The following is a 12,876-nucleotide window of genomic DNA, read 5'->3' as shown; positions in this document are numbered from 1 at the left end:
TAATTCTTAGGAGTAATAGTCCACCATTGTGTAAAGAGGGGATCCAGCTCACAATGACAGTCATTCAGGTTTTTCTATGCTGAAAATCTGCCTCTGTGTGGAGCAATTACAAAGAATAAAACCTATGTTTCTATTTTTAGGGAAATGCTGGCACACCAGGTTCTGTCGGAGATGTGGGGGACCAAGGGCCACCAGGACCTATGGTAATGTATTTTTATTTTTGAGAAAAGGGAATATTAAATTTACACTTAGATTAATGGCATATTTAATAATGCTTCATCTGATAAAATATGCCTAATCAGGCCAGCAGCTGTATGGAGCTACATCTTGCCTGTGAATGTGTAAGCACAAAAGCACCTGCTATTGGATCTGGAACAGTTTTGATATAATGTAGGCCAGAACCTCATCCACTGTATTTGTTGTTGTCTTCAGGCTAGATAAAAATCTAATTAAAAAAGAAGAGAATGTTTTAAAATGTAAAACCAGATTGTTTTGCTGAAAGCCAATACATTTTTCATTTAAAATGTAAAGCCATTTAAAGTTAAATTTGCAATTACAGGCACCTATTTAAGGTTTAAATTTATTGTAACCTATTAATCCTTATATACAAATGTGTTAATGTAATTTCCTCCAGTATCTGTGATCTGCATTTTATACAGCAAAAAAGTTTATTTTATATGCAAGCAGGGCAAAGGATCACAAATGTCTGTAGGAATTAGGACTAACCTTGTAGGCTCTTCAGAAAATCTCTGTATGCGTCTATCTTTATCTTGCAGCAGTTTTTCAAATTCATTGTATGGTGACCAGAAATAATCCCTACCATTAATTGTTTCTTTGTTGAACTTTCTTAATTTTACGCATTTAGTTTAAGGATGCAGCAGTATTGATAACAATGTTTTTACCTGCATAACATGGCCCACAGGATACATGTGACCTATAAAATAATTTCCTTTTGTCCATTACACGATGGTAGTCAATGAGCGTATCTGGCCCATTTTATTTTATGATGCTTTATTTTATGACATGGCAGTGCTGGAGAGAGTCCGGCGGATGGCTACGAAGATGATGAGGGGGTTGCAGCATCTCTTATACGAAGAAAGGCTGAGAGAGCTGGGCCTGTTGAGCCTGCAGAAGAGAAGACTTAGAGGCAATCTCATCAATGTTTGTAAATATCTGAAGGGAGGGTGTCAAGAGGATGAGGCCAGAGTGTTTTCAGCGGTGCCCAGCGATAGGACGAGAGGCAACGGGCACAAACTGAAACACAGGCATTTCAGATGAAAACATCTGAATCTGAGGAAAAACTTCTTTCCTGTGAGGGTGGCTACTGCGTGAGTGAAAGGGGAAAGTGGGAACGTTGGGGAAAGCGGAAGAGATAGGGTTGCAGGAACAGGTACAGGTAGTAGGCAGGTCCAGCCAAAACAGGTTTGTTTTGCCCATCCCTCTTGTTATGATGCGTCAGCTATCAGTCATATGGTTATTTCTATTGGGTCATGTCTGTACAGCTCATTCACCACTGATCAGCTGCTGCCAACACCATTCATTAAGGCTCAGGCAATTTACAGTTCATTGTTGCTCCATAGCGCCAAGGCACAGTTGGGACCTGCTGGGAAATGAAAGAAGAAAAAGGCATGGAATAACTGTGATGGGGCTGGCAGAAAGAGATGAGAGGAGGTGAGGAAAGTTGAGTTCAGGCAAGAGATAGGAGAAGGGGAGGTGGATTGGAGGGTGAAGCAAGAAGTATGGAGTTGAGGTTGTCATTTGGGCAGGTAAGGAGGTGTATGATTTTCTTAAATTGTGTTGTCATGGAATAGAGAGGTTAACTAAAGGCTGTAGGATATGGAGTTCAAGTTTTTCTGATGTATGGTACTGCAGCCCCACTGTGAGTAACTGGCAGTCTTTAGTGGCCCTGCTGCACAGTTGAATTGCACGTGATGATGATATCATTCAAGCTGCCTTTAAAAAAAAGAGTTCTTGTATTTTATTTCTGTTAAAAAGATCAAACGATACTTAATTTTGAAAAAGGATGTTTGGAGTGCTGGCATTCACACATAGCTCATAAAGAGAAGGCTGCAGGATAGTCAAAGCCAGCTAGACCTGCTGAGCAATCACAGAATTGTTTAGGTTGGAAGGGACCTCTGGAGATCATCTAGTCCAACACCCCTGCTCAAGCAGGGTCACCTAGAGCATATTGCCCAGGATCACATCCAGGTGGGTTTTGAATATCTCCAGGGAAGGAGACTCCACTACCTCTCTGGGCAACCTGGTCCAGTGCTCTGTCACCCTCACAGGAAAGAAGTTTTTCCTCAGGTTCAGATGGAACTGCCTGTGGTTCAGTTTGTGCCCGTTGCCTCTCGTCCTGTTGCTGGGCACAATGTAGGAGATTCTGGCCCCATCCTCGTGACACCCTCCCTTCACATACTTGTACACATTGATGAGATCACCTCTCAGTCTTCTCTTCTCCAGGCTAAACAGGCCCAGCTCTCTCAGCCTTCCCTCACAGGAGAGATGCTCCAGTCCCCTCATCATCTTTGTAGCCCTCCACTGGACTCTCTCCAGCAGTGCCGTGTCTCTCTCGTACGGGGGAGCCCAGCACTGGACACAGCACTCCAGGTGGGGCCTCCCCAGGGCTGAGGAGAGGGGCAGGATCACCTCCCTCCACCTGCTGGCAACACTCTGCCTAATGCAGCCCAGCATACCATTGGCCCTCCTGGCCACAAGGGCACGCTGCTGCCTCATGCTTAACTTGGTGTCCACCAGCACTCCCAGGTCCTTCTTGGCAGAGCTGCTTTCCAGCAGGTCAGCCCCCAGCCTGTACTGGTGCGTGGGCTTATTCCTCCCCAGGTGCAGGACCCTGCATTTCCTTTTATTGAACTTCAGGAGGTTCCCCTCTGTCCATCTCTCCAGCCCGTCCAGGTCCCTCTGAATGGCAGCACAGCCTTCTGGTGTGTCAGCCACTCCGCCCAGTTTAGGATCATCGGCAAACTTGCTGAGGGTGCATCTGTGCCTTCCTCCAGGTCATTGAGGAATACGTTGAACACGACTGGACCCAGGACTGACCCCTGGGGGACACCGCTAGCTACAGGCCTCCAACTAGACTCTGCGTCACTGACCACAACCCTCTGAGCTCGGCCATCCAGCCAGTTCTCAATCCACCTCACTGTCCACTCATCCAGCTCACACCTCCTGAGCTTGCCTAGGACGATGTGATGGGAGACAGTGTCCAAAGCCTTGCTCAGGTCCAGGGAGACAACATCCACTACTCTCCCCTCATCTACCCAGACAGTCATTCCACCAGAGAAGGCTAAAAATATCCTGTAAAATAACCTGTAAGCTAGAGAAGTGTTGACTAAATTACTTATTACTAATATTCACTGTCGTCTTTCAATTTCAGTATAAGCAGCACCTACATAAACCGAAAGAGAAATATGGCATATTGAATTCAGGGTCACAGAGGAAATTCGCCAGTGAAGAATTTTCCTTGTAATATTTTTAGTTGAAGTAAACAAAGCATTCCAAAAGAAAAACAAAAGATCAAGACTGACAACTCATTTTCTCTGTAGCTAACTTATAGAAACAACTCAGAATTTCTTTTGACTACCTGTGGGCCTGGCAAACCAGGATCTCCTGGGTAACCTGATTCCCCCAGATCTCCTTGCTCACCCTGCCAGAAGAAAGACAAACAAACAAACAACAAAGTAATAAGTACAAGAAAACTGATTAGCTCCTGAGATTTGTATATTAACAGATACTTACTTCACATCACCACAGAGTATTAACCGATATAAGGTTTTGAGTGCTTTCAGGCAGTTCCTTCTGCTGAAGAAAAATCAGTTAAAAAGCAAAGGACTAAGTAGCTCTTTTTTTGATTTAGGATCTGTGATGAGCGTAAGATCTGCAGTGGGAGAGGTCAGTTCTATTTGCTTTGCATCTTCATGGATGCATTTGACACCCCAGTGTCAGCACTACTGCTGCTCTACCTTCGTCCTTGGCCACAGCAGAGACTTTGACAAGTCATAAAAGTCAGGGCCACAAAGACAGATCCTCTTCACCCTCATCCATAGGGAACTACTCGGGAGAGGGGTAACTATAACTTTGTAGTTCATCCCAGAATTAAGTTTTTTTGCATTCTCCAGCTTTCACTCTGGTCACTCAGTGAGGCAAGTCAAATCTTGAAAAAATAACTTTTCAAGCTCTTCAGCTTATGGCTATTAAAAGTTGCCAACTATGAATGAGTCAGTTTAGCTGACATCCATAAGAAATGTTTTCTGTGTCTGCTGGTTTGAGTAAATAGAGATGCTTAGCACCAAGATATTCTAGGCCTTGCTGAAGGACTTCTTTCATTAGAGAGATTATAAACATGTGTCTGCAGATTCTCAGGAAGCTGACAGTTCCGGAAAGAATCTCCTGGAGAAAATCATATTCAAAAGTCTGTACTGCCTAATTCTGCACCATATAAATGAAATGAGAGAGATATCAATTCAAATAATAAAAAAAAAGGCCAGAGTAACAATACTGTAGCAGGGGACATCAGTCATTAGACTGATGCCAGGCTTATGCCTGCTGTAAAAAAATCAATAGAAATAGATGTTCACAAAAATTACTTTGATTGCAATGCAAACACGGACAAATAGAAAAAATCTTTTCTCAGGCACACTGTATTGGATTTCAAAACCAATAGATATGTTCCAGCTTCTTCAGTGAACTTTGAATCTGGCCCAGAATATAAGTTCTTTTGTTTCTTGTTGCTGCAGAAAAAGCACTTTGTCTACACAAAAGTTTTATGAAAAGTCATGGGCATGCTGCCAAATTAAGAAAACAGCAAACACTTCAACTTACACACTGTGCCAACAACCGAAAAGGTGAGAAATACACTAAACGCAGCAAACTTATGAGATGACCAGCAGCAGGATGTCTTGTACAGGCCAAATATGTGTTTATATTGTGAATTTTGAGAAAGGCAACAGGGCTTTGGCTCAGACTCTGAAACAATTGCTGCTGTAAGCCAGAGACAAGGAGTGCGTGCACTTCATCCTGTCTCATCTTTGATATTATTATTCAAGACAGGAGGGCCTCTAGTACATCCACCTGAGATCAAAAGGCTGAAACTGACTTTTGATTGCTAAATAAAATTGATTTCAGTGTCTTGTATCAGACTGAAATTTCCCCTTTAAGAGGATCAAAAGCTCAGGATGGGCATGTGGCTGCATATAGACAGGGAGCACCAGTGTTAGCCACTCACCTTTATGCCTGGAGGCCCTCTTCGACCTTCTGCACCCTAGGAAGGAGTGGCACAAGAGATCACATCCAGAACACTGAGCAATATGCAACACATCTGCTTATAACCATAGACATTATAACCATAGAAATCAGATGCCATTCCCAAACAAATGAACAAAAATTCCCTTTCAGAGAAAGATGAGGAAACAGTGAACTTTGGATAGAAAACCTTACACAAGGATTATCATTATCAAAGAAAAGGCTTTAGACCCTTAGAAAGTGCACAGGGAAGACATCCTCCCCCTCCCACCCTCCAACAGCCCCCCCCCCCAAAAAAAAAAAAAAATTCTGGAAAATGTCTTCCCAGACCACTGCCCCTTGACTAAAATGAACAGAACAAGAGCCTTCTCCTCTCCCTCTAAGCCAAAAGCTCAGCACTGCTTCCCTCCACATACTGCTCAGCCACACTAGTGAACATGACGGTTAAACCTCAGCATCACTAGAGTCTTTTAAAATGTTTCTGCAGCCTGGCTGCAGAATGATCAGCATCTCAAACATTAGCATTAGGAACCTTTCTGACAGACTACAAGAGGTGCCTTCATATGTTCCAGTGGATTAAAAAAAGCAGCTCAGCTACCATAGAGCTTTACAGGCTCAGATGGGCATACGGAACTTGGTAGGAGTCACAGGAAGGAAGGAGAGATAGATTCACCTATGCTGAAATTTCCAAGCAATTCAAGCTTACAGACAAGGCTGGCTCATCGTTGAGTTTTGGGCTTATAACTTCACATGAGTCAGATTTGGACATTTTGCTGGACAGCCAATGCCTAATTAAAAAAATATCCATTGCAATACATATGAGCTGCTACAGTTGAAGCCAAATATTTTTTATATTTTTTGGTATGTAAATTTTAGAAGATTTTTTGCATGTCATTTCAACTGTTTTAACTGTGAGAGAAAAAGGAAGGGAAGGAAAATTGGTCTTCTCAATGGGAACTTCACTGTGCCTGCGATCGGTTTCTTCCACCCTGTATTGACTACTATTCTTACATCAGCACCAGCATCACCCTGCTCTCCTTGGAGTCCTTGTGGTCCTGGATCCCCCTGCAAAGCAAAGGAATGAACTAGCTCATTAAATATTTTATCTTATTCTTGTACTTGCACATTTGTATTTTTATGATGATTCTTTGATTCTTTTCCTAAAGTAAAAGTTCTCCTAAGTAATTTCACTGCAATCAGTTGTATCATGCAAAACATTTGATCCTCATTTTCTGTAAACTGTTCAGGAACAAAAATTATAAGCGAGCGGGATCAAGCTTGCTTTGAATTTTTAATCCATCATATACTAACAGCTGATATTTGGTCAAGGCTTTTGTGGAATTATATTTGTTGACTTCAGCCTTTTAGTCGAACTTCAAGGAAGATTGGTTAGAAAGTAGTGATGTTTATTGCTAAAATGTCATCGAAACACAATTCTCTGGAGAGCGAGCTTTGTAGTTTTTCTGCTGCTTTCAGTACACTCTCTATATACATATACGTACAAGAACGTACGTGTGTCTGGGAAAAACACAAACATGTTTCTTCAAACTGAATCAAACTTCTACAAATAAGGTATTTTTCTTACAGTTGGCTAGGTCTCACTCTTATAAGCTTTCATCCATGATCACTTGTATGCTACTTTCCAACTACATACCATTTTTCTTTTCTTTTTTTAGAAACTAAGTATGATAGTAAAATGGGCTGGTTTTGTTTGTTTGTTTGTTACATTTCTTTTCTTGCAGCATTATTCAAACATCTCATAAAATTCAGATATCATTTTATAAGCACACATGGAAGTTCTAATATTCTAATACAGGTCAGAACAGAGTCCATCTGCCACTCTAAGGAAACAGCAGTTAGCTAATAAAATATGTATAACGTGTTGATAACCGACACATTTTCTCCCATTTCAACATTAGGCATTTTCAACAAAATCCCTATAATCCATGACCAGAAGTCTCTCAACTTGGTGATGTCAATTTGTGCTAGAACAATATATTTATCCATATTTGCCAAATCCAGGCAAAAATTGCAATATAACTTCCCTTAGATTCAACCCAGTTTGACAGTGTAGCCCATGAGAATATTATCATAAACTTCACCACAGTCCTCCTTTAATTGTTGATTTACTTATTTTACAGTATCAAGCATTTCTCAAAACTTTCTGTGTTGCAGACATACACTGAAGACAAAATACAAAATAAAAGAAAAGAGTTGCTTGGTCATTGGACAGCAAACTCTTATGCCAGCAAACTTAGCAAACACCCAAATCCTCTCTCTCTGTAATCCAAAACAACCTGCTTACCTGCTGTGCTGGGTTCCCTTTTTCACCCATAGGACCGGGAACATTATTGCTAATCCCAGGATCCCCCTGGAAATGTCAAACAGAAAGCATTTTGTGTGCTCATACCTTTATTATTGTAATTACGGAGGCAAGATACGAAAGTAGGATTAATGAGATTTGCCTTTGCAGCCAACAAGAAATACAAAGGCTATTTTAAAAGAGGATGTTTGCAAGAACACTATGCATGCAGTTCTGCAAAGTCTACAAGTTTCTTATGCAAAGATACTAAGAGAAACATAACCAATGAGCAACAGATTAAACCCTGAAAACATGAAGCTGTTCTGGCTGCTTTTGTAGAGTTAACTGAGCTAAGATTATAAACGGTTGGTGATATTCAGCAATGCATTATCCCAGAATGGAGCTGCATTCAGGCACTTAATGCGGTAAAAAGTGCAGCTAGACCCAGATAGCTGAAATTCTGAGCTTTCAAGTAGGCCATGTTACTACAACACCTGACTTCTTTTACAAGCATCAGAAAAGAGGAATCAACATGTTATCTTTGACTGCTTAAAACAGAGGTCTCCAAGATGCATGTGAGAAGACTTAAAGTTGTGGTACAAGTGTGGTGTCTCCACTGAAATCTTAGACCTCAGAAACTGCATTTATATAGGGTTTGCTCTGGAGCATGCAAGAAAGAAACATCAGCATGCAGAAGTAACTTTCCTTTGCCTCGTTATACATTTCTAACCAAGAATCAGTTCATGGGGTTTTGAGGTGATTCATAAATCCCTCTGCAGGAAAAACCATGGCTAAATAGCTCCAGAAGGAGCTATGTTGCCCACAGTAAAAAAAGGATGTAGGGAACAACCAGAAGACTTTCAGCTTAAACATCCACTTCCAAGCAACATATCAAAACATCAGTCCATCTGCATCTAGAAAATCCAGAACTCCTGGAATACACTGTACTCTTTGCAGGGAACTATGTAGTCCAGGATCATGAAGAAATCTTTAATCACATACTGTATTTCAAGTATCTCCATCACAAAATCAAGGCAGTCTTTGCTGCAATGAAAGCCTTTTCAACCTACCAAAAATGAAGGAGTACACTTACACGATCTCCTCTTAGACCAGTCTCTCCTCGCTCACCCGATTCTCCTGTGGAGCCTTTTCTACCCTTAAATCACAAAGATAGCACAAGCAATTAGGGTATAGGTAGAGACAGCATCTGTGGCACACAAAGGCCAGATAAATGAACCCAGATCTGTTTAAGTCAATGGAGCTACACTGATTTACACCAGGGAATTACATCCCTGTTAGAGAATAGGCACCTGGTAGAAACAAATCACAGGCATTACAGACTTGGCATTATATTTTGAAAGGATGACGGTGGCTTCCATGCGACCTAAACATTACTATAAAGGATAACTCACCCGTTTTCCTGGCCTGCCTTTCTCACCAGAAGGACCAGGAGATCCATGTTCTCCCTGGACCCACAAAGGGTAGAAAAGCAGAAATACAAATAGTTAATGGATGTTCTCTGTGATAAACATGGTCCCCAAATTTTGTCCAGCAGTATCCAATTTCTATCTGATACGCAACTGCCAACATTAAACAACTGAATTTTGTTCAGGTTCAATACCCACTCAAAGCCACCACAATCTGTACTTTTTCACTCTGAGGTAAGCCTCTTTAACTGAATTATACGTTTGAAGAGAAGACTACCTGTTCTCCATCAGTGCCATCAAATCCACTCTCACCATATTCACCCTGTAGCAATATGCAAGAAACATCCCATTAGCACCAGGAAACGCCCCTTCAGGCAAGGAGAAAGTCAAGGAATTTGTCCAAGGAGAAGGACAAATGCTCACCTGCTTTTGGAAACCTGAATAAGAATAGTGGCTATTAATGGCTAGCAGGAATAGCTAAGAATAATAATAAATTCAGCTTTGCCATCCGTTAGTTTTTCAAATAATGTTCACAGCTGCAGCGCTCTCACAATCAACGTATATTCCAAAATACAGCTGCTAGCATGTGACCTAACATACTGATAATCTTGTAATTCTGATGTCCACAATCACGCATGTTTGTGTTGATTAACAGTTTTTTTTTTTTTAAATCATTTTATATTGTTAATAGTATATTTAAAAGCTGGAACGAATGACCATGGTAAGAATAATTACAGAAGATTTCTCTTAGGCCTTGGAACGTTAAAAAACTTCATTATTGTGTCAGCAAAGTGATGCTTGCTTTCACCAGGACTGTTTTTGACATTTGCAATCTAGAATAATGTTATTCAAAAAGTTAACATCTCTAAGACAGATAAAGGCCAATTAGCCAAATTATTTCTGGAATCAGTGGAGTGTCTGTCTAATTAGCACTGACACCACAGGTTTGAGAAGATAACATTATGAACGCAAATATGAAATGCAGAGGGCTGCTTCTGGCTGATCTAGGAAAAGGGATGAAAGAAAAGGAAGTTAGCCCATCCTGCCTTTTGTGCCGCATAAACAGCAATCCCCAATCCCACGCTAACAAACACACTGCTGTCCACCCCTTTTGTTTGCAGAAACACATCATCATATTACAATCATTTGTAGAAACCTGTTCCTCACAGCCCTCAAAATCTTATGAATTTCATGACATTAACCTGTTGTGCCGAAGAAGGTGGAGGTTTTTGAACAGATTTGAAGCTATGAGACATTTATTCCAGTAATGTATGCCCAAAAATGTTTCAGATCTGGCCAAATACTGCTCAGTTTTTAAGGATACCCTGAAGTGCCTCTTTCTCTACTGGGATAAAAATGAAGGAATTAACTATGATGTTCTTAGTTGTAATAAAGAATGAAATTAGCAGGGACTACGATCATTTTAATACCTTGAAAGCTGAAAGGATAATTAACAAATCACTGGAAGTGGCACAAGAGCATGTTCTAAATGCTAGTTAAATCAGCAGGGGTCTTAGTCTGACAGTGCGTACAGATACCACCATTTTAGAAGTTTTGATGCTAAATTGAATTGGGCAAAAATATCCAGCAAGAGTTCCTGAGGGAGATTTCATTCATTTACTTCACAGTATTAAATACTCAGTATTGCTTTTCCCCCCCCCCCCAAATCACTTTATTGAAATGCTTTGTAATCTTCAATAAACTGCCTCAACCATACTAGGTTACCAGTATTGAATCACATTTTTCTACGCTGAAAGCTTCTTATTTTTAATTAAAATAAAATCAGTGGATATAGTGACACAAAATAATGAAGAAATTCCACTTTTATTGGATTTCAGGAGGGTTTGTACTCCTGAGGTTAGTTGCTACCGATACATCCCTCTGTACAATTCAACTTGAACAATTCAAAATCGACAACCGTTTTGACTCTCACTCTTCTATTATCAGATGTTTCAAATATTTAAAGAAGGAATTTAAAATAGTTAGGGAAAAGACTAGAAAATGAAATAAAAAGGAGTAAATATATGGGAGGATTAAGAAAGTCAGTAAAGGACAGGGCTTCAAATAGAGCTGATGCACTGAAAAACACCCCCTCAACTTTCCTGCATGTGTATCTGCTCAGGTGTGGAAGCAAATGTTGTCCAGGAAAAATTTAGGCCCCTCAAAAATTCAGGAGTTTTTTTGTCATCAAAATACGCAATATAATTTGAATTCCATTCGCACTACTCTGGCTTGCAATCTAACATTGTTGTTACACTCTTACATTACGTTCTCACGTTCTTACGATCTTTCTCTACCAGACTTCACATTGTATTAACAAATTGGTGACAATAACATTTTGATAAGCAGGTGTGTTTGAAAGGCTAAACTGGTGGAGTTGCAAGATCAGTAGTTGACGAAAGCAGCTGACAGAAGTTTGAATAATTACAAAGTGTCAGTAATGATTCAGCGAAAACAATGTCCAAATCCTCAACAAATATTACTCAGAATCTTTTTCCCCCTTTCTGCTCTGCTTCTTCAACATTTAGAATATAAGATTCAGCTGACTTAACTCTAGTCACCCAAAACTTGTGTGTCTAGTCAAAACTAGTTAACTAGGCTCTCTCTAGTCAAGTGAGACAGACAGATAACAATCATTCTCGCCTCTGTTTAACACCTGAATGACTGACTTGACAGATTACTCAAAATGCTAATAAGTACTCTTCCTCTCCTGGAAACTACAATAAATCAAATATGACTGCAACCCATGTTAAAAATTCAATATAAATAAGACTGCTGGTTTCTAATAGTGTGGCGCCTAGCAGCTGATACTTAAATCCATTTTTATACCATCGTAGGAAAAATACATGAAATACCCTAATGGTTTTACACTGTTTTCCTTCACTGTTGGTATTTTCATCTTACAAGATAACATGAACTCAGTAGGGAGCAAAACACTGTTCTCCTTACAGAAAATTGGTCATCTGTAAGATCACATACCTGGCTTCCCCGATAGCCTCTGGACCCCTGAAATCAAAAGTAAACATGGATGAACTTTGGTGAAAGTATTTTTTGAGCTTGAGAAGCAGCCTGCTGCATAAACATATGCAGAGGCTCAGTATTTGCAGTCCCTATTGGAAAGACCCCTATTGCCACACAGGGAATTGAGCCCTCTCCTGTAGGAAGATGGCACAGCCATCACTTTCATTCCTGTCCTGTGAAGCTTTTTTGGTTTTAGCTAAGGATAGCCTCAAGCTCGTGATGGAAAAGTAACTGGCAAGCTGCTGAAGGCAAACTCCCTAGCCACTGGACCATGCTGTGGTTCTGCAAAGCACGTCTCAAAAGAAGATAGCAAAAAATTCTCTGCTATTCTGACAGCTGGGTCTTGCTCTCCATCCACACTCCAGGACGACGGCACAGGGATTTGTCCTCAGTACAGAGAACAGGTTTGCAAGAAACAAGATTTAAAAATTCTTCAAAGCAGTATACTTGCCTTATGACCTCTGGCACCTGAACATCCCCTCTCTCCTTGAGTCCCATTGAAACCGACTGGACCTCTCTCTCCCTGAGGAGCAAGAGGGAATATTAAAACTCATCCATTCAAAGCTGGTCACTGATTATGTCATAAAATAAGATTAAGGCAAGATAGAATTAAAAAGTCATCAAAATACAATTCTTCTCTAGAGAGTGAGCTTTGTAGTTTTTCTGCTACTTTCAGCATGCTCTATGTACACATATATGTACAAGAATGTATGTGTGTCTGTGAAAATACACACACATTTCTTTAAACTGAATCAAGTTCTACAAATAAGGGATTTTTCTTACACTTAGCTAGGTCTCTGGTTAAGAAAAAAAGATTTATGTGAAAATAGTTCAAATAGCAACAACTTTCCAATGAAACTGTTAAACCGC

The 12,876-nt window shown here is 40.4% G+C and overlaps 1 protein-coding gene across 1 annotated transcript in view; it reads right to left on the bottom strand.

The window, feature by feature from the left end:
* LOC104152564 (collagen alpha-6(VI) chain-like) overlaps positions 1-12,876 on the bottom strand; it is a 58,184-nt gene that overhangs the window by 21,332 nt on the left and 23,976 nt on the right. Inside the window, 9 exon segments of the mRNA XM_068933392.1 lie at positions 3,599-3,661; positions 5,240-5,275; positions 6,268-6,321; positions 7,562-7,627; positions 8,652-8,714; positions 8,971-9,024; positions 9,263-9,307; positions 11,965-11,991; positions 12,458-12,529. Coding sequence (XP_068789493.1) covers positions 3,599-3,661; positions 5,240-5,275; positions 6,268-6,321; positions 7,562-7,627; positions 8,652-8,714; positions 8,971-9,024; positions 9,263-9,307; positions 11,965-11,991; positions 12,458-12,529 — 480 coding nt within the window.

This window comes from Struthio camelus, chromosome 2, assembly GCF_040807025.1.
Source record: "Struthio camelus isolate bStrCam1 chromosome 2, bStrCam1.hap1, whole genome shotgun sequence".
In the NCBI taxonomy this organism is placed as follows: domain Eukaryota; kingdom Metazoa; phylum Chordata; class Aves; order Struthioniformes; family Struthionidae; genus Struthio; species Struthio camelus.
Note: the sequence above shows the minus strand (reverse complement) of the source record. Positions and strands in the feature narration are given on the sequence as shown.